This window comes from Scleropages formosus, chromosome 14, assembly GCF_900964775.1.
Source record: "Scleropages formosus chromosome 14, fSclFor1.1, whole genome shotgun sequence".
Classification (NCBI taxonomy): Eukaryota; Metazoa; Chordata; class Actinopteri; order Osteoglossiformes; family Osteoglossidae; genus Scleropages; species Scleropages formosus.
The window spans coordinates 7,645,341-7,667,238 of NC_041819.1; the positions used below are offsets into that span (position 1 = coordinate 7,645,341).

The 21,898-nt window shown below is 42.5% G+C and overlaps 3 protein-coding genes and 1 non-coding gene across 5 annotated transcripts; 3 read left to right on the forward strand and 1 right to left on the reverse strand.

The window, feature by feature from the left end:
* Positions 1-2,465: 2,465 nt before the first annotated feature.
* Positions 2,466-5,708, forward strand: LOC108920549 (translationally-controlled tumor protein homolog). Its single transcript, XM_018729369.1, has 6 exons — positions 2,466-2,572; positions 3,069-3,142; positions 4,365-4,549; positions 4,711-4,816; positions 4,888-5,004; positions 5,313-5,708. The coding sequence occupies exons 1-6, from the start codon at positions 2,545-2,547 to the stop codon at positions 5,313-5,315; spliced, it is 513 nt and encodes a 170-aa protein (XP_018584885.1). The 5' UTR covers positions 2,466-2,544; the 3' UTR covers positions 5,316-5,708.
* On the forward strand, positions 5,075-5,200 carry LOC114912246 (small nucleolar RNA SNORA31). Its single transcript, XR_003798174.1, has one exon. It is a non-coding gene; the product is annotated as a small nucleolar RNA SNORA31 (small nucleolar RNA).
* An 83-nt stretch (positions 5,709-5,791) lies between the features above and the next one.
* Positions 5,792-20,439, reverse strand: gtf2f2b (general transcription factor IIF, polypeptide 2b). Of its 2 annotated transcripts, XM_018729367.2 has the most exons (9): positions 20,256-20,439; positions 19,034-19,107; positions 18,819-18,837; positions 18,509-18,653; positions 13,969-14,004; positions 8,822-8,903; positions 8,453-8,552; positions 8,218-8,361; positions 5,792-7,513 (listed from the first exon to the last, which is right to left on the reverse strand). In XM_018729367.2, exons 1-9 carry the CDS (start codon positions 20,319-20,321, stop codon positions 7,391-7,393), a joined length of 789 nt encoding a protein of 262 aa, XP_018584883.1. In that variant the 5' UTR covers positions 20,322-20,439; the 3' UTR covers positions 5,792-7,390. The 2 variants fall into 2 exon arrangements, with proteins under 2 accessions (XP_018584883.1, XP_018584884.1); XM_018729368.2 differs by lacking the exon at positions 13,969-14,004.
* Positions 11,097-13,755, forward strand: LOC108920457 (BTB/POZ domain-containing protein KCTD4-like). Its single transcript, XM_018729218.2, has 2 exons — positions 11,097-11,133; positions 11,365-13,755. Exons 1-2 carry the CDS (start codon positions 11,097-11,099, stop codon positions 12,276-12,278), a joined length of 951 nt encoding a protein of 316 aa, XP_018584734.1. The 3' UTR covers positions 12,279-13,755.
* Positions 20,440-21,898: the final 1,459 nt, after the last annotated feature.

Sequence of the window (21,898 nt, forward strand, 5' to 3'; positions counted from 1 at the left end):
AGGAAACCTTTAGAAACAAGAGAACATGAAAACTCCACGCAGTGTGAGAGATTCAATCCCTCATATGGACAACTAAGAAGCAGTGAGACATCAGTATTATCCATTGTGCCACAGTGCTGCCCAGTAATAAAGAATATTATACCAAAAATATGATGCAACGTGGTGTCATAAAATGTGAACATTGTTATATAGTACATTACCATATTTTGGGTATTTTATAGCACAAATTAGACTTAAGTGATGTAATTAAAAGAGCACCCTTTGAAATAAAAATCAGTGTTACAAAAGGATGCACAGCACCCACAGAGTGAGTACATTATCACATACATGTCAAGTCCATAAACCAAAAACTCTGAGTGCACATTTTAATGGCAGCTGTTGTTTACCGAGATGAGGATGGCACTGTTGGTGATCTCTTTAAATTTTGAGAAGCCTTGAAAAGTTCTACTGCATGAGAACAAAAACAAGAATTCTGCTGCTTGTTGTTCAGCTTTGCCATCTAGTGGAATAAAATCAAACCAGCAGTGAGGTGAAAGTAGGGCACACACTATCTATACCTTGCACAGACTAATAAAAAAATCTGCAATTTTTAAAGTAAGAGTAATGATTATTACTATAGTTTGATATTTATGTATAGCCAAGTGAACATCTGTGAAATCTCAAATTATCACTAATACTGAAGCCTGCTTTCCCCAGGTTCTTGTTGGAGCTGGAGCCAAAATGAATAAAACGTTATGAACTTCACCTAAGGTTAAATACAAGCAGATCATTTCAGTAAAATAATTCAAAGCAACACCATTGAAGATGGAGCTGAATTATGGAAGAAAAAAAATGTTTAATATTAAACAAAGTTGTGCACAAACAGCTCCCTTTATTGTATGTGTCACACAGCTGATGCCACATTGAGGTACAATTAGGAGGCAGCACATCTGTGATTCAAAACATTGACCTTCAAAATTGGGATAGTTCACTGCGGGATATCACATCTCATATAGATGGCCAGCTCCAGTATTGGTCATCATGGCTGGCTGGCACAATATGAGCTCCAGAGCATTCTTACCGCGCTGTGGATTGGACTGCTGTGTCATGATTGATGGCAGGCACCTGGAGGGCTCCATCCGCAGGCCAGGCTGTTCCATACGACTGCTCAAGCAACAGAGGGGCAGAGAACACACGCTGGCCCTGTAGAGACAGACCGCAGCACTGGGCACACTGACTGCAGGGGACCGCCTTTGAACACGTTTGTCTTCACATGATAAATGATGAAATGTTGCACTTTATGTTACTTAAGTATAATATTTATGACCATGTTTTTATATATGTTTTTTTTAAACAGAGTTGAAAGACACTGACACAATTCTGGATTATTAAAAATGATTTTTTACATTTATTCATTTGACTCATGATTTCCTCCAAAGCAAATTACAGTGTTAATCTACCGACAGTTATTTGGAGAGCTGGGTAATTTTTAATGGAGCAAATTCAGGGTAAGTACCTTGTTCAAGATACTACAATGAAAGTGGGAGTCAAACCCGCAACCAGTTTGGGTCCACAGGCAGCAGCTCTAACCACCACACAACCATCTGCCCCAGTTTTTATAACCCATAACGTGTGAAAACTGTTCTATGAAATCTGGAGCTGGTGGATGTTTAAGTTTTAGCTCTCTAAATTTAAACATTTAATCATTCCTGCACTCCCCCTACATTAATGACTAAGTTGCCACCTAATGATAACCAACTAGTAAAAAAAAGGTTTCAGAGCTAAAAACCATGACATACAGATCTAACAAAATATAACTAAAATCCTAACTGAACTTTGAAATGCTATAACCATAATATACGAGGAAAAGGGAAGGGGGGAAAAAAAAAAAAAAAAAAACTTTTTTGACGCTAACTGTTGACCCTCACACACATGTCGCTACTGTGCTACCACATAGCGGAAGTGCCGCCGCGTGCAGTTCGACTAATAACGCCCACGGACGTGCTGTGCTAATGAAGGGAAATGCTGCGCCAAGTCTGGGGGCTGAAAACATGGGCAGAAACGTGTGAACCTAACCCCCCACACCTACGAAGCAGTTTAAGATTTGCGAAGCACCGGCTTTGCTCACTATCTAACATTATTTTACGATCTAAATATCTTTCATCACACTAGGATCGAATAATCATGTTTAATATGGTTTTGAGTGCCACAAATTCAATTGGCGAGAGAGCTCCCCGTCCACAAAAAAAAATTATGTTTTCTGTTCTTTAAGGGAAAATTGCCCATATAATAGTTTCGATATGATAACCTATTTATTGTCTACTTATGTCCAAGAGCGGTAACACAGAACAAAAGCTGTCTTTATTCTTTTTATTCCTCAGTCTCGTACTGCTTAACAGCTCCGCACGGCGGAGGCGCTGTATAAGAAATAGCGGCGCACTGTGATGACATCACTGCGACGACACGTCACCGCGAGGGCTGCTATCTAAGCGGGGAGGAAAGCACGAGACTCTCCTTTTTAGCAGAGCGCTTGATCCGTCCGTGCGGCGCGGCCAATCCGACAGGATGATCATCTACAAGGACATAATCTCCGGTGAGAACCGCTCTTCTCGGCCCGCATGCTGTCTTTCGCTCTGTTACGCGGACCATTTTCGTGATTACGGATCGTTTGCGGAGCGTTTTCGAGTCTTTTCTGTCTCTGTATTGGCTGAGGCCTTCCCCCATGATGGAGCCTCCGCCTCGGGCCGGTTCCCGGACGTGGCTTGCCTTGTTTCGCTTCGTTCTCTGTCCAAAAGTTTCCTCTACTCTTCACGGACACGCACTGCTGTGCTGTTCTGGGATGGTTGCTGAGTGAATGGTTTGTTTAATGAGGATCTACGAGGGAGATTTTACGAATCTATGCCCTATATACTATGACATGGCGAACTAACAAGTAACTGGCACTGCAGCCTGCTGGAATAACGAGGAGTGAATTCACTTCATGAACGTGCAGGTTGTTTCCACTCACTGTGTACATAGTTCCAACATTTCTGTTGGTTTTGGTGATTAAATTAACCCTTCTTATTCACCTTATTCTTTATTTCGAACAGGAGACGAGATGTTCTCGGATATCTACAAAATCACCGAGCGTGAAAATGGAATGTTGTATGAAATTGAGGGAAAGGTAAGGAGTGTTAACAAGTAAACCCTACTAGTGTTTTAATTGGCAGTGTGGTATGAGGTGTTGAGTTGTGCTTTTGACCATTGCGCCATCCTGTTTCTGTGGGATGTTTGGGAGTCACATCAATTCTATGATTACTGCTCATATATACAGGTGGCCCCCAACTTACAGTGGGGTTACGTTCAGTAAAACCCATCGTATGTTGAAAAATGCATTTAATACATCAAACATCATAGCCTAGGATAGGTGCAATGGTTATTATAGGCTTGCTGCCTTAATGCTGGTCAGTCCTGAGTATCTCCTCAGGAGTAATTGCCCTCTCTTCTTCTTCCCTCCAGTATCAGGAGACACAGATAGGTGTTTCTGTGACATTATGGATGTGCAAAATACAACGTAGATACAGGGGCAATCTGTATAAAAATTGCGTAGTAGACTAGGAGATGCAGATTACTGCCGCTGCCCGGCATTATGAAGGTATCGCACCGCATATCGCTTGTCTGGGGGGTGGATCAAAATTCAAAATTTCAAGTATGGTTTCTACTGAATGTCTACATCCACCTCACCATCATAAAGTTGAAAAGTTGTAGGTCAAGGAGCTTTGGTACTGAGTTCCACGTTTCGGTAACATTTAGAATGCTCTAGTTGTGTTTTTGTGTATTCCTATTGATGTGAGATTAAAATTTATTAGTTAACACATCCAGTTACAAGATCACTTCCGCAGAATGCCTGGGACACATCATCTGTGATGTAATCTGGAGTCATTGGGTGTTTCGGGTCTTTCAACATCAGACACGCTCGCCCAGGCAACCCAGGTGGGGTTGATCAAGTCGTGACTTGCGTCCCAGCAGCAACTAACCACAGATCTGCTCTCTTAATCCAGAGCTGCCTAGTTGTGCTCTCTGCAGCTTCAGTAGCTGATCTGATGGCCTTCCTCTTCACCTCCCCTGTGATGCCCAGCAGTGATAGGGCTTTGTGCAGTGAACATTCTGCAAATCCCAAAGTTAACATAACTCAAGTTATAGTGTCAGGTTTCTATGCTGAAGGACTGATTTACCAGTTTATATAGCTGGGGAATTTGTATGATGCAGGTTGTGTTTTGATGAAGGGTTCTGTACCGGAAGTTGGATTTCAGCCTGATTACCATGAGTGCAAGGAAGCAGATATAATCTAGTTCACATGGATGAAGGTGGAAAAAGTGTTTTGTCCCATCCTTGTGTTCACTCAGATGGTCACCAGAGAAGAAAACATTGACGACTCCCTCATCGGCGGCAACGCATCTGCCGAGGCCCAGGACGAAGGTTGCGAGTCCAGCACAGTTAAGGGGATAGACATCATCCTAAACCACAAACTGCAGGAAACAAGTTTCACGAAAGAGAGCTACAAAGCCTACATTAAAGAGTATATGAAGTTGTGAGTGTCCCATTTCTCAGCTTGGTTTAAGAGCAGTCTTTGTCTGCAGTTGCGCAAACAATAGTTCAGCTTTAGAACATTTAAGCACTTTATGCTATTTTTGTCAGATGTCTAGGCTCTTTACTGTTTTTTTTTTTTTTTTTTTTTTGTGGTCTTGACAGATTAAAAGCCAAGTTGGAAGAGTGCCACCCAGAGAGAGTCAAGCCCTTCATGACTGGTGCACAAGAAGTAATCAAAAAGATCATGGCAAACATGAAAAACTACCAGGTAATATGGGACCTTATGACTTGCCTGTCTGTGTGGGTTGGAATGAGAATATAACTCTTTTCTTTTCTTAGTTTTTCACAGGCGAGTCCATGAACCCAGAGGGTATGGTAGGCTTGCTAGATTACCGTGAGGATGGTGTTACCCCATACATGATCTTCTTCAAAGATGGTCTGGAGATTGAGAAATGTGTAAGTTTCCTTTACGCTGGTAGGAAAACCACATTAAGCTTTACACTTAATGGGCAGTCTTCACTATCCCAGGCATCCACTGATAGACCTGAAGCGGATTGCCTTGGCTTTTGGGTTTGCACTCGGATGCAAGATAAAATTCTTTGTGCTTTCTGACTGTCAAGTGGCAGGATGGATTGACCTGAGGAAAACATCCTGTTAAAATTGGCTGCCAGGTCTGCTGTATTTGTGAGTCTCATGCAGAAGAAACTGCAGATTTCACTTAATTTTGAAAGTGTACAAACATGAATACTTTCTTTTTTTTACAGTGATGTTTGAGGATGTGGTAGAATTTCATCTCTGCTGCTTGCTGCTTCTCATCAGTGCAACTCAAAGGTCAAGTGGATTTCATTGGCCCTTTGTTTGGAGTGGAGTTATTTTGAATGGCTATCCAGTGATGAAACAATTTCTGGCAGGTCTCTATGTAGCACAACCATTGTAAGTCTGAATTAGTACAGGGGGAGACTTGTGGAAAGGAATTGTCCTCCAAGGACAAGTTGCTGTGTGCTTCAGCTGAAACCCTGACACATCACTGTTTTCTTTATAGCTGAATCAGATGTAATGCTTCTGAAAAAAGGGATTTAGGATTTTATCAACTACAGTGCCCCTGCAAAGAAAGATTATACCATGATGTAAAATAAACATGAATTTTAACATGTTGCATATTTCCTGACTTTCAAAAAGTGCTTCAATATGTTCTTGACATGGGTTATTGCTAAGCCAAAAAGTGAATGGGGCAGGGGGATCCAATTCAGGCAGTGAAATGTCATTTAACTGGAAATGGACAAATGTACATTTTGTGACTTCTACAATGGCTGTAAATAGCATCACACTGGAGTTGTGCATCTTCCAGCATTTAGAACTGATAGTTCCTAGCACTGACTGCAGTTTCTGTTGATTACTCCTCTGAAGAAAACCAATAAGAGTAAAGGAGACAAGAACCTGAGTCTAAAAATAAATGTTAGCTATATTAACAAGCTGATGTAAGATGAAATGAGAAGGCACTTTCACTCTGAACAGGTGCAACACATTTATAAGCATTTCTGCTGGGGAATATGACAACCCCTAATTTAATTTTACCAGTACCAGATTTAGCCTGTACAATATGCCTTTTTAGACTCCACACCCCAATCAGGGTGTGCAGGATATAGTTTGGCTAAGTGGACTATATGCAATTTATAACTATTTGACTATAATAAGGCCCCCCCACTTACCGCTGACAGCTGTTCTGATGTAGTGGCATCCCAGCATTTCCATAGCAACTGTTACTATAGTAACTATCATCTCTTTGGAGAACCAAAGTACAGCCCCTGAAGAGTGAGTCACTCAAGAGAAGCACTCCACAGGTCAACTGTGTACTTACCACACTCACCCAGGCCAAGTTGGCGGCAATGAAACAGCAAGAAGCCGTTAACGTCAGCAGCGTAAACCAAATCATTAGCACATTTATTTATTAGTGCAGGACCAGGCTGTAAAAAGCCCAAAACATACCACTCCAACAGTGAGTGGGAGGATGATTTCTTCACAACTGCTTGCTGGAAAAGTGGGCTTTCTAGAATGCCAGTCAATCAAAGGAAGAAAACGTGTGGACATTTTCCAAAATAATCATTAAATAACATTACTCTTGTATCTTAACATTGTAGAGTCAGAACTGAGTGGTTGGCTTATCTGTGTGAGGCTTCTCCTGAGAACAAATGCAGCTATCTTTGAACTCTTACCTTTCAAAATGTCTTAATATTTTGTCCGGCAATCATTTTCGCTACATGGAAGCACTGATTTACTACACCACACAGTGCAGAGCATCTATACTAAGATACAAGGAGTTTACTCTCCCCACTCAAGGATTAAATGAACCAGATGTTAAAAATAGAAGTAACACTGGGAAAGTTGACACTGCATTACAGTTTTCAATATCTTTCTGCTACTTTAACAGAAGAGCACATGTTTTTCAGTTTTTTTTTTTTATTTTACAATATTTACAAAATCTTTTCTAAAGCAACACTACACTACCAATCAATGCATCACATTACTGTGGGATCCTCATTATGGTGTCAAGATATTAAATGACAGAACCTGCATATCTGTATAAAGCCATTCAACTTAATACTGATTTAATGTTTATGATTTTCTAAAAATATGGAAAACAATTGGTACATTTTCATAACAACTCACAGTATTCTGCTATTAAGAAATCAGGAAAACAAGTTCTTGTTCCAAAAAATCTGAAAGTCAAGTTCAATGTTTGAAAAAGGTTCCAGGACAAGAAAGTCAAAGTTCCCTTTGAGTAGTCCTTGAGCTGAATACAAAACACAAGGGCACAGCTCTAGACAGATGCATGATATACCCGCTAGTCACTCTTTTCCGCCTCCCCCTGATAATGGCGGTACTCTGGCCTCAGTTCCCAGGTGTTCTTATGGGTGCCCTTGATGTTATAGATACCAATGTCACGCAGGATCTCCTTCAAGAAGGTCTACAGTGAAAAAAGGATGTAAAAAAGAAAAAAAAAAATCTTAACTCAAACTTAATGCAAATTACCAATGTGTGATACAAGGTCTACGACATTTGAAAATCACAAGTTCCCTCCTCAGAATGCCAGATCTCACTTCCTTTTTGCTTCAAAGACCATTTCCCCTCACCTAGACTTGCCGTTAAAGGAAACCTGAAAGAAAATAACCTTACTTCCTTTTACTTAAATCAGACATTACCAATACAGCAAAAAAGGCTCATTTTGTATTTTAAATCATTACAGCCATTACTGACTGGAACAGAAACAAAAAGTGTTGTCTGTTGTAGTGTTACAAAATTTCATAAATAGGTACAGTACAAATTAATTATGTAGTACATGCTTTCAAGTAAGGTTTGTTGCACATACAGTATCAGTGAAAAGTGAGTACACCTGTGCAACCTGGGCAGTACTTGTATGGGATGAACCGGACAGAAGAGTGAAAGCAAAACCACACAAAAGAGTCCTACATCTTTGGAAACTGCTGCACTCATCAAACTTAACTGACTGCTGAATGGGTTGGAGTTTCCAGTAAGTGCTAAAACTTTTGACTGGAACTCCACATAAGCTACGCGATAATTCAACTCATAGACCAAAAACAAAGGTGCGACTCCATACGCCACACGCATCGAGCTGGTGCGAACTGGTTTGTGTGCGCCAAAGCCACTCACCACAGGTTGCTTGGTAATGTCAACCAGGTCCTTGATATTGTAATACTGGTGCTTCTCAAATGCAGAGAACAGCATGTCCAGCACTTGCTGCTTGTCTCCTCGTGCTCGCTTGCCTTCTTCCTTCTTCCTTCTCTCATACTCTACCTGTGCAATGCACCACAAACACAGCTGGGTCCATCACGCGCCATACCCACAGAGCGGCACATTCAAATGCAGGTGCACGTGAGGAACTTACATTGTAGGCGTGGTTGGCTACAGGCTTGTAGTTGGTTGTAACAGCCTTGTCCAGCTGCTGCGACAGACGCATCGGCTTGGAGGACTCCTCAATCTGCAGCCTGCATTCGGCAGAGAAGGGCAGAAAGACAGCCTCAGACAGCCCCTCGTTTGGAGGCACAATCAGAGTCAGAAAGGCTTCAGTCCACAACACTGGGAACAGTCATCGCTCTTTCTCTTGGCGTCATAATGGATATATGACAGCGAAGTACGAAAAGAACCATATAATTTCCACTGTGCTAAATTAAATGACATTTTGAAATGGCAATTACGTGTGGGTGGAAGACTGGCTAAGATGAGGGCAGCTGCCACGCAATCCGACAATACCAACCTCTTTAATCTCATGTAGCTGTCGCTGACTGCAGGTCTGCATTCGGCACGCTGGACCACCACTCCCTCCAGGGCGATCTTATCTTCAGAAGAAAGAGACCATCAATCGCTCGTTGTCACTCCAGTGGAGTGCACGGACCTTTCACCCGTGCATTCATACACATCGTCTTCATTGAGGGAGGCTTACGTTCCAGCTTTAACTCTTCTGTCCAGCTAGTCACTTGTTGATTGTCGTCAGACAGAAAGGGCTCTAAATGTATCACAGCGCCAAATGTTGCAAAAATGTTTGCTAGAAAATCCACTCTAACTTGCTAAAAGGAAAAAAAAACAGCACTGCATTTCAAGAACAACTTGGCACTCTGCCGGACCACTACAATGCGTGAGTCATTTTCACTCCCACCCCCTGCTGCTACTTACACAAGGCACACAAAAGCCTTCATTTGTCCACATAAAACATGCACCATTTGTTGGCTCTTTATACAAACCCTGAGCAACAGTACACATAAAGGGCCTTTGAAAGCCAAATCTCCAAACAGTCAGACACGGTACCGATAGCACAACTGTTCTGGAATCAGTCATGTTTATTTTTCTCAACAAATAAATAATTTTCCACACACTTTGTTGTAGGGTGCAAACTCTCTACGAGAAAAATCCTTCACAGCAATTACTCTCTTGTAATAATTGGAGAAAACTATTTGATGAGTACTTCAACTCTTCTGGAACAATGCCATGAACACGCCTACATGTGCATTTCACGACAGTAATCAGCCGAATACAGCCCCCGCCAATAATTGAGGCCCTCGCTTGTCTCGGAATTACACTGAGAGCACTCCATTTGGGCAATTGCGTGACCTTAATCAAAGAAGACAACTCTCACGGTATGTACTAGTTGCATGGCCATCCATCACCCCTATCCAGACTTAACACAACTCCTCCAGTGGCTCTCCACCCACCCTGCTGCCACCCCACCCAAACCATCACCAGCTGCCTCTCAGCATTGCACATCTGGACAGCACAACCAAAAGGCAATGCTACCCGATCCTCAGTGTTTTCTTCATATTCTGTCACCTCCTCATCAATTTTGAAATGTCACACATTTTTGCATGCGTGGCACAACCCACGTATATTATGGACCGTCAATGATGTTTTGCCTTTAACATCAATGGTTAGCACTAATGAGATATTGACTGTTTCATAATCAACACAAGATAAATACATATCCATCGTTCTTGTACAGCTAGAAAACAACCAAGAGCATTACTTAATATTCTCATCCTGAGCAGAGGTAGTTGTACAAAAGACTCCTGAAACATGCAAAATCTCTGTTTACCAGAATTTCAATGGAATCAGAGGATTTCAGGTACCATACGATATTTTCCCTGTAATTGGGAAAGGGGTAAAGGACCTTCTTGGATAAACAAGAATAAAGTCAGTGCAGTAACCTAACCTTAGCCTTTAAATACATGTGACAACGTTACTTTGCATCACAGAGAGACTGTTTCAAAGCAAAAACTTGTACTTGGATATTAAGCCTTACTTTATTATTGGACATAACTGCAGTAACACATTACAGGTTGTAAAGCGCATGCAAGATAGGGTATGGTAAGTGACATCAAGTCAAAGTAAACTCTTGGTAACTGTTTGTATGGGTATCACACTAAAGTACAGTACAGAAGTGGTTTACTATCGCATTGTTCTGCATATCTTTGCACTTTGAGAGGAAAACTGATATGCAGATGACATGAAAATTTCACAGTGAGCCAGATTCAAACCGACGATCGAGCTCACAGCTCAGAAGCTGTGAGGCACCAGCACCAACTATGCTGTTAAATTGCAAGCAGAATACCTTTTGTTACATACTGTGTTAAATGATCAACATCCTCAAAATACTCCCACTTTTGATTAGACATTTAACTGATGATTTCTACTGAATCCAACTCCCAATCCCAAATTTCACCTGTTCTTCTTACTCATCTACAGTTAGAATCCAAGTTCACCAGCCAAGTACCTGTTAACCAGCTTTAAACAAGCCAATCTTAAGCCCAACAGTTCTGCGTAACAAGGTTTGATGCTCACCGTAAAGGCCATTTCCCTTTGAGACGGGCCGACAGCCAGTCAGCTCTAGGGAAAACAGCGACTACTGCCAGGCTGTAATTAGTTTTCACACTCATTTTTACACCAATCTTCAGGAAAAAGGACATTTTCTTGTATTGATGTCCTAAAGGGAAGATGTAACATACTGCATTAAGCAAGAGTTAAGAGTTTTAGCTTACAGGATGAAGGTATACAGATCCTACGATGCTATCCCACTGTGTACAGTATAATCACTGCTAACAAATGTCTCCATTTTCACTCCACCCAAATAATTCAATTAGTGTTTCCTCTGCTCTTCTCTGAGTGAACAGAAGGCATAAGATTAACAGTGCCACAAGGCGTTTAAATCCTGCCTTCAGTACAGAGGGCAAACGAGTATCCCTCCCATGAAGCTCTCCCTTTCGCGAAGCCCACCCTGCCCCCCCACCATCGGTAGAGCGCCTCTGTAAGGCTCCCACGCTACTGGCAGTCTTCGCTGTTCCCTCTCAAGGCCAGCAGAGCTCTGCCGCTCCCCTGCTCGCTCACTTGCTTGCCCGCTCGCTCGCTCGCTCACATGGCAGTGTGGGAGGCTGCGAGTCAGGCGCACCGCACACTGGAACCTCACAAGGATGGAGAACCAAGTGAAGCACCTCAATCCCGACCTGCTGCAGCCCAGCAAGAGCATTAAGAGGTCGTCGTCCAGCACCATAACCCTGAATGTGGGAGGCCACTTGTACGCTGCCTTGAGGCAGACTCTGGCCAAACACCAGGGCTCCCTGCTGGAAGAGATCGCCAACGGGAAGAAGCCCGTGCAGCATGTGGACTCAATGGGGAACACCTTCATTGACCGGGACGGCCACGTCTTTCGCCACGTCCTGAACTTCCTGCGGCTAGGGGAGCTGCTGCTGCCCAATGACTTCAAAGAGGCGGGGCTACTGCGGCGGGAAGCAGAGTTCTACCATTTAGGAGCGCTGGTCCAGGCTGTGCGGGAATGGGAGCAGCAGCAGGCTGCTCGGCAGGAGCCCGCGTTCCTAGAGGTGACCGACACCCATGAGCGCTCTCAAGGCCTCAAGGTCTATTGCAGTGACCCCAACCTGATCGAGGCGGTAAAAGGGCGGCTGGTGCAGGTCTCCAAGAGCCGGCTGGATGGCTTCCCCAAGGAGTTTGAAGTCTCGCCCAACACCATTCAGTTTCGCCACTTCATCAAGTCGGAAACGGGCTCCAGGCTGATCATAATGAAGGACAGCACCTTTGTGTGCACTCCAGAGAGTCTGAAACTGGAGATAATGATGCTGGCACTCAGAGGGGGCTACCGTCTCCTCACCAGCCTGGACAGCAGCCATGGCTCTGCGGTGCAGTGTGAGGCTTTGCACTTTGTCAAGTGAGCCTGGGGGTGGGTTGGGGGCTTATGTTCCTCAGTGGTGTCTGCGATCAACAGGGCATTTGTAGAAGACAATACTTTTCACAGTACTTCCTTTCTGAACATTAACTCGCAGCTTTTGGGACTAGAGCCAGATACTTTGTCAGTTTTGTGCATCTCTAGCCAGGGCTTAGATTTGATTGTCACTTTTATCAAATTTCACCTGTATCCACAACAGAGGTAGGTATGTATCTTTCAGGCAGACGGGCTTTGCTTTTTTAACCTAATTTTTGGCCAGTAGAAGTATCACTAAAGCATTCAATAGCATAAAATGAAAATTGAATTGCTATGTGGTAGAGAAACGTCTTGCTTGTTATTAGTACTAAAAACGCTTTCAATCGCCATGCCATTTACTCGATATTCAATGGTGATGTTCAAAAGGAAGACTAAGTTACAGTGGAATACTGCATACATATAATCATGTGTCTCATGGTGTATGTCTGCTGTCTCATTTGTAGTTGTGAAGTGATCAGTATTTGTAAATTATGGGTTTGTGAGTCAGGATAAAAAAAATAAAATTGACACCATGTATTGGGACTGCAGTGATTGTATTTATAGAGTGCAGCCAATTAGCAATAACCTAATTAATTACTAATGGATAACCACTAAAGACCTGTATACCACTTATCTCCAATATCAGACAGCGATGCTATATGAAAAAATGATTAAACATGCAAGTATCCACGTCTGCAATGCTATGTTACTTCCATATACACATTTTCATAACGTTCTTCCATTTAGGAGGTACAAAGACTGTACTGTGTTCATTGAAATTTATTATAACTCTGCTGTAGAGCTTATAATGAAAAGCTCAGTAGCTATAGAAACTGCACTGTCCTCACTGAAAGGGTTAGTAGCTATAGAAACCACACTACTGTGATAACAGAAGGACTTTGCACAGTGTCATGTTTCTCAACTCGTTTTAGTTTATAAGTTCAGCAGGAACTGTAAATTTCTACACAGCACCCTCATTAACAGAAAGTGCAAGGAACAAATGTGTGCAAATGACAGAAGATATTAAACATGATCACGCATTCGGAAACCCACCAGTGACACTAAAAGGAAATGTGTCATGTGACGGTCTGTTCAAGCTCACTTATTCTGGGTAAAATAAAACATCAAAGCCACACAAAGATGTTTTCAATCCACATAATAAAACAATATTAGTCAGGGGCCAGATTTTTACATGTAATGACTATGTGCTGCTAATTAGTATAAGTTTATAGTACTCCTGTCTGGTTCAGATACGACACCAACATCTTCATAAAGTCATTAATCACCCTAAACAGTTACTCCAAGGCTGCCATTGTACTTCTGTCCCGGTGACTGAGTGTGACAGACAGACCGAGAGGATCTCATTAACCAAAGAAGGTGTAATCCTCAGGCAAAAAGTGGTTGAAGTGGGAGTAAACTGGACTGGTGCTAATGAGACTCCAAGCTGTGTCAACTGTTAGTCACCTCAACTGAGTCATTACAAACCCAAAATGAGTGGGGATGAGGGGGATCACATTTCAACCTCATTAAACACCAACGCGTCTGAGGAAGCTGATCCATCAAGAAACACGTGGGATGTCTCCAGCCCAAGTCAGAGCTCTTGGTGACAGAAGGATGAAGGGAGAGGGAGAGAGGAAGGAAGGGATAGGAGGACGACTCACCTGGAACACTGCTGTCAGACCTCTCTTCTGACTGCCCTAAGGAAGGAGAATGTGCCGCCGTCAATGGACAATTGCTGACCAGCTTGCAGCTCACGCAGGCTTCGTTCTGCTCTGCCCTCCGGCACTCCATTAGCCAAGCAACGCTAGCAATATGGTGGACCGCGCTATGTGCTACAGCACAAAGCAAGCACCCGCAACCTCATTTAGGACAGCATGCGGAGAACACAGAAGCCAAAATCCCAGAAAGTCCTTCTTTTCATCAAGAGATCTGCACAGGACAAAGTAACTGATCCAAAACACTACCCATGAACAAGACCATCAAACATATAGTACCAGTGAAAAGTTTGAGTATAGATGCTAGACATTGTGTTTTGTTAACAAATTTGATCCAAAAAAAATCAGCCATCATATTTTCCCAGATCTTCTGAAGCAGATCCCAAAACAGCAGGACACTGGATTGCTTTGCATTCACTCTTCTGCCCAGAGCATCCTATACAAGTATTGCCCAGGCTGCCCATGTGTACTGAAACGTTTGACTGGTACCGTATTCTTAAAGTCTTTGTGTGTCATATACACTGATCAGCCATAACATTAAAAGCACTGACAGGTGAAGTGAATAACAATGATTATTTTGTTACAATGGCACCTGTCAAGGGTTGGAATATCTTAGCCAGTTCTTGAATTTGATGTGTTGGAAGAGATAAAAATGGGCAAGTGCAAGGATCTGAGCGACTTTGATAAAGGCTAAATTGTGATGGCTAGACAACTGGGTCAGAGAATCTCCAAAATGGCAGGTCTGGTGCGGTGTTCCTGGTATGCCGTGGTTAGTACCTACCAAAAGTGGTCCAAGGAAGGACAACCGGTGAACTGTAACAAGGTCATGGGCACTAAAAGCTCACTGATGCGCGTGGGGAGAGAAGGCTAGTCCGTCTGGTCTGATCCCAAAGATGAGCTACTGTAGCACAAATTGCTGAAAACCATAACGCTGGCCATGATAGACAGGTGTCAGAACACACAGCGCATCGCAGCTTGCTACGTATGGGACTGCATAGCTGCAGACGAGTCAGAGTGCCCAGGTTGACCCCATCTACCCTGGAAACCACCTACAATGGGCATGCGAGTGTCAAAAATGGACTATGAAGTAATGGTAGAAGGTGGCCTGGTCTGATGAATCATGTTTTCTTTTAGATCATACGGATGGCCGGGTGCACGTGCGCCGTTTACCTGGGAAAGATATGGCAGTAGGATGCACTATGGGAAGAAGGCAAGCTGGCAGAGACAGTGTGATACTTTGGACAATGTTCTGCTGGGAAACCTTGGGTCCTGACATTCATGTGGATGTTACTTTGACACGTACCATCTCCCTAAAGATTGCTGCAGACCACGTACACCCCTTCATGGCAACGGCATTCCCTGATAGCAGTGGCCTCAGGCTAAGGTGTCCTGCCACACTGCAAAAATTGTTCAGGAATGGTTTGAGGAACATGTCCAAGAGTTCAATGCATTGACTTGGCCTCCAAATTCCCCACATCTCAATCTGATCAAGCACCTGTGGGATGTGCTGGAAAGACAAGTCTGATCCATGGGGGCCCCACCTCGCAACTTACGGAATTTAAAGGACCCGCTGCTAATGTCTTGGTGCCAGTTACCACAGGACACCTTTAGAGGTCTTGTGGAATCCATGCTTCAACAGGTCAGAGCCGTTTTGGCAGCACGAGGGGGACCTACACATAGAAGGTAGATGGTTTTAATGCTTTGGCTGATCGGTGTATATTTAGATAATACCTCTCTATTGCTTTGGGTAACAATTCAACTGAGACCAATAGCTCAGCCTTTAAGACTTTTATTACATTAGTGTCACCCTCTGTTCAAACATGAATTAAAACATATTAAACATTTTTCCATGGGTCAAAATATTTTCTAGCCATTCTTTTCACGCACAACACGTAAGTGCATCTTTTGTGCAAAGGAACTACAAAAAGCAAGCTGGACAGAGGTCAGCAGCCAGGTAAACAGCACTACCACGTTAATAAGCTTGAGGGAGCGAATGGACCCATTTCTCTCGATTACAGACCACATTAATTCAGCTCAGCCTCTTAATTTTAGATACCAGATACAACCTAATAATAAGGGAACGCTGTAGGAAAATCAAAGGAACAAAGATGTGATTTCAAAAGCAAAGCTGAGACACACACACACACACACACACACACACACACACACACACCAGTATTCTCAGGACATGGGTGCTTTGACAATTAGAGGGATCGCAGATTACTCAACTCAGGCAAGCTGCTGTCAGACGGGAAACCATCAGAAAGCCATCTGGTTCATTACAGATCAGTATGGCAAGATGATTGAAAAAGCACAATGGCTTCCAATTACACTATGGGAATCAGTGAAGGAGATAAATTCACCAAGCTGTCCTATTAATATGTATATACAGTATAAGGTGGGGGGGGGGGGGGATTTAAGCTTGTTGTCCTCACAAAAAACTTGAACTAGCTACCGATGACAGCCTGAGACATTTAATATTAAGAGTTACAACTCCTGGTCCTCTACAGTCACAGGGTATGATGACTTTTACTGAACCTCACCTTTGAATTTGTTAATTATTATCAGTCATCTTACCTGGTGTTTCAGGACTAAATCATGTGCTAATCAGAATAAAAATGTATTCTCAAAACCCAAGGTTAGCTCTACAATCTCACCTGCATGGAACAAAGTAGGAAAGGTTGGAAATTAAAAACACAGTGCTTACATTAGGCTTTCTGGGACACGGAGTACACCCTCATCACAACCAAAACCTGCAATAGTTTGGCACACGTTTGTAGAAGACACGCACGTTCCTGCATGTTCAAAATTGACTCTGTGCGATTCTGCAACAGATCACAATCGCGAAAACACTCAAGTCACAGAGTTGCCCAGGGCAACAAGCAAGGCTACAAGCAATGTGTCACACAGATTAGTCCCCCTTGAAACCAGTTTGGATTTCCAGCAGAGAGCAGCAAGCAAAAAGATCAACGCACAGCATATGAAGGTGGGTCCACACTGAATCACTAAGGGCACCCCCGATGGACCACACGCTGTACTTACCACTGGAGTTTCTAAAAAATTCAAAGGTCAGTTAACATATACAACTGTTGGCATTCATACACTTAACATCAATCTCTATCATTTCCCTTGTGAATGTAGAAATTTAACATTCATTGAGTGGTGATATTTTTCCTTATAGTCACTCAGGCAAACATAAACCAATAATGATGGACTTCGGAATCTACCCTGTATGTGGCATCTTGATATAAAAAAGAGCAAACTGTAAACATTCATAAAAATACTGTGTTGTGGGAGAGTATTTCTGTGTGGGACTTGGCAGCCTAAGTAGTCTGTATCACTTCTGTAACTGGAACATTTCCTCGTGTCTGAAGTGTTTAATTCATAACTTAGTCTAATTCATAAAGGTCTCAATTCAGAAAAGTCCCCCAGAAAGCACAGAAAAGCTTTTAATAGCACTGCACATCTTAGCAAGCATCTATTCATTGGCACAGTCAGTGGCAAAACCTGTTGCTTAGCAACTACTTAATCAGTATTTGCCATTTGCCAGAACTGGTTATAAAACTCCATGAGGACAAAGCCACAAGGGCAAAATATAAGTACAATTTACAAATGTATTTACAAATCACACCATTAATGGAAATTATCTCTTCAGACGTTCGGATCATATAGCGGTGCTCAATGTGTTCTTTATGTGCACAGGTCTAACGGTGCACATTTTCACTGCATTATGTAAAAGAATGAATGTGTGTAAAAATATATTTGTGCCATGTTTGTCTTGCATGTAATTCTTATAACTCATTTTTTCTAGCATTATGCCTAGATCCACTGGATTAGAACAGACTGTACAAACCCCCTTTAGCTCCCAAAAAAAATCCATTTTTTAAAGTCAACTATGGAATTCTAATTGTTGTGAAACAAAGAGTGATGCATATTTGAAATTTACTAATTTTCTTGATGATTTTTTTCCAAAGCAACTATCATTGCTAAGCTACTTACCAGTTATTAATTTACATGTATTACATGTATTCATTTAGCTGATGCTTTTCTCCAAAGTCACTTACACTGTTAGTATACCTACAATTATTTACCCATTTGTACAGCTGCATAATTCTGCTAAAGCAATTTAGGGTAACTACCTTGCTCAAGGGTACTACAGCTGCAGGCAAGATTCGAACCTGAAACCTTTGGGTCCAAAGGCAGCAGCTCTAACTATTATGCTCTCAGCTGTCCACCCACTTATTCAGCTGTGTAATGTTTACTGAAGCAATGAAGGCTGAGTACTTTGCTCAAGGCTAATACAGTAGGAGGCAAGATTCAGACATTTGTCTTTTGAGTACAAAGCAGCAGATCTAACCAATATCCTACCTGCTGCCTCAAATATATTTGTGAAAATATAAAATATATAATTAGATTTGAAAAGTTTAAGTGAGGGTGGATAATTCTGCCATGGCATTAGCAGTGATGACACCTCCCCAGGCCTTACCTGATGAGGTCTCCGTGAATACGGCCAGCGTCTGTCCTCCTACCATCTGCATGGTGAACGGGTGCTCCCTGGGGACGTGCACTTGTGACCCTTTGTCCCCAACACTGTCGATCACTGTGAGCTCCTCGTTCAGAGTGAAAGACACCTGGAGAGCACATTTCACTGACCGCTGTGCCACCAAAGATTATCACATCCAGATTCATAGAGGAAAGTCTTACATCTCCAGAGCTTTAAAGCATTAATGACTGCACATAGACTGAAACCACTGAGATACAAAAAAAATTCCAGTAATTAATGCACCAAGACTTACTTCTGCTTTTCCTTGATTCCTTTAGAAAAGGAAAAAAAAAAAAAAATCTTAAGATGATGTCAGCTCATATGTGCTCATAAAAGGTTTAACATTTTCATGCAAATATTCCACACAACTACAAACAACATTTTAATAATCATCACATTTCAGTGTTAATCACACAAAACATTGCTGTTCTGGGATAGTATGTGAACATGGCAAGAGAACATTCTTACTTGCTAATCCTTAGTTTTCCAACTTCGCCCCTTCCTTGTGCTTTGGCCCACTGCTGAGAAAGATACTTTGGCACCTGCATTAGGACATTAGTGAAAGCGTCTCAATGTCCGTACAGTCCGCACCTTACACATTAAAACCTCAGTAGACATCGAAACGCGAAGACAAAAACCAACACACACACTGAGTCTGAAACTGCTTTTCCCCAGTGGGGTCACAGCAAACCGGAGCCTAACCCAGCAAAACAGGGCACAAGCCTGGAGGGGGAGGGGACACACCCTGGACGGGACGCCAGTCCATCACAAGGCACCACAAGCAGGACTCAAACCCCAAACCCACCAGAGAGCAGGCCGTGGCCAAACCCGCTGCGCCACAAAAACCAACTGCAGACTGAAGTTTAACACTCCAAAAATAAAATTAACATCTCATGTAACTAATAGCAAAAATATAATGATTAGTTCAGACTCTAAAACAATACATAAACAAATCTTAATCATATTCACAATTTAACACCGAGATAAGTGGGGAAAAAATAATTCATTATGGAATCTTGTGAACTATGATAACACTAAATCAATAATAATGGATGCTGACCGTAATTACTGGTTCACTGAGAGAAGCTGGTGGTTAAATAGAAAATAAAAGACTGCTGTCAGTAGACTGAACAAAGTGAAAGACATGATAGTATCATATATAGATGCCAACTGCAATGGGCAGTATGTGATCCACGTAATCACTTTTTTTTAAACCATCACCTATGTGTCACATGGAGGAACAGTTCAGGTGAAAGAGTTAAGACACACAGCAGCCGGTCTGGAGGACCTTCCTCCGTACAAGACAAGTGAAACGGCTGTAGCCGTAGCGCTCTGGCCCGGGAAACTGTATGACGTAGTCTCTCACACACACAAGTTCTCCTTTAAACGCTTTTAAAGACGTCACATTTGTGACACTTAAAGCAACATACTTGGGCCGAGGTGTGCAGGAGTAGGAAACCGGGTTTTAACAAGCTAACTAGGTCAAGGAGCCAGACTGTTGTAAAACGAGAAAGCGAACAAACAGGGTAATAATATTATATATAGTATTAATACATGTTTAGTTGTGTAACTCGTGTGGGAAGTAGAGTCGGACCACTACCGTACCGTACCGCGTACGTACGCTACGCTACGGTACTCACAGTCACACACACTCCTCGCTACACTCCCGCTAACTTCCCCACACACAAACCTTTACGAGCCACACGCCGGTATTTTGCTTGGCCCCCGTCAAATCAACTTCTCCTTTTTCAGACATGTTTAGACGGTGTGTCCGGCACTCGGATTTACGATCTGCCGATCTAGTATCGCTGGAACCACTGTTTACTTGCTGTAGCAACTGGCTAACGGAAATAACTACATACGGGGAGCGCGCGCAGCAGGCCAAATCGGAAAGAGGACGGCGGCCGTGACGGACCAAACTGCGCGACATTCAGCACTCGGAGCTGTTTCCGCAGAGCCGAACGTTCGCAGCTCTATCACATGTGAGCGCGCGCAGTCGCTCGTGAGCCTTTGCCTGGCCTGGCCTGGCCTTGTAGCGTGAAGGTTTTCGGGTCGCGTCCCACTGTTTATGCATATACCTATCCTCAGTTACCACAGTACAGTACTCAGCTGAGTTAATGGGTCTAAAATTGTAAATCAGCTTGGGTGCAGCAATATAGTACTGTCCCTCTGTAAAATTCAATTCAATTTATTTTTAGGGCATTCTTCTCACGCAGAGTGACACAGAGCACTTTAACACAGGCATAAAGCAAGAGAAACAACATCACGATACACGGATACTGTAAAATTTTCCCTGTATTACTGTTTTTTTGAATCTGGCTGGCTGTGTGCGGAGTTTGCATGTTTCCCCTTGTTTGTGTTGGTTCCCTTCTGGTGCTCTGGTTTCCTCCCACAGCTGATAAGAATTCAGTGTTTAAACTGAATTTGCCACAGTGTGTGTGCACTGTGAGTGTGTTACGTTCGCTCTGGTGTAGAAATGGGTGAAAGATGGTAGGGTCTTTACTGGGGTGTCTAATATTTTAAGTCACTTTGGACAAAAGTGTCAGTAGTAGTTAATACATTGCTCTTATGTACATTACTTTTGGAAAAAAAGCTGTTGTTAAATAAGTGAATAAATGTAAATTTGTTACAGATTTTTTAAAGATCTTTGCTTTTATTTGTATTTTCTTCACGTCTGTTTTCAGCTCACTTCCACAGTGTCTGCAGCGTCTCTCTAACTTGACTGAGATTAGATGGTCTAGAACAACCTGACAAATTATTTACATATTTATGGAATAAATCAGTTAAAAGTCAGCATTAAGTATGAGTTTGTGAAGACTACATATTTTTATTTTCAGTTATTTGAGTTGTTTGCAATTGCTGTGCAGACATACTCCTTTGTTACTCCATACTCCATTTACTACATGTTGAAAAAGATCTTCCTTCCTCATACTCACCAGAACTTAACCTTCGGTGTGATTGAAGTGCACATCACACTTTACTTCCAGTTACCATCTTATATTTACATTTTTTCATTTAGCAGATGCTTTTCTCCAAAGCAACGTACAACTCGGAGCTCACGATGCAGACATGCAATTGTCGAAGTCAGTTTTTCTAATACCACCTTTTTTTTCTGGCACACATGACACGGCAAGTTGCATATAGAATTTATTGGTAGATGAAAGCTGAGCGTGACACAGGATACAATGTTAGTTTACAGAGCAGTTAAGAGATTGCGTGAGAAGAGGATCCCAAAGAGATGTTTTTTGAAACTGCTCTTGAACATTGAGAGGGATTCAGCAGTTCTGAGCGAAAGAGAGAGATCATTCCAACACGTCAAAGCCAAAACAAAGA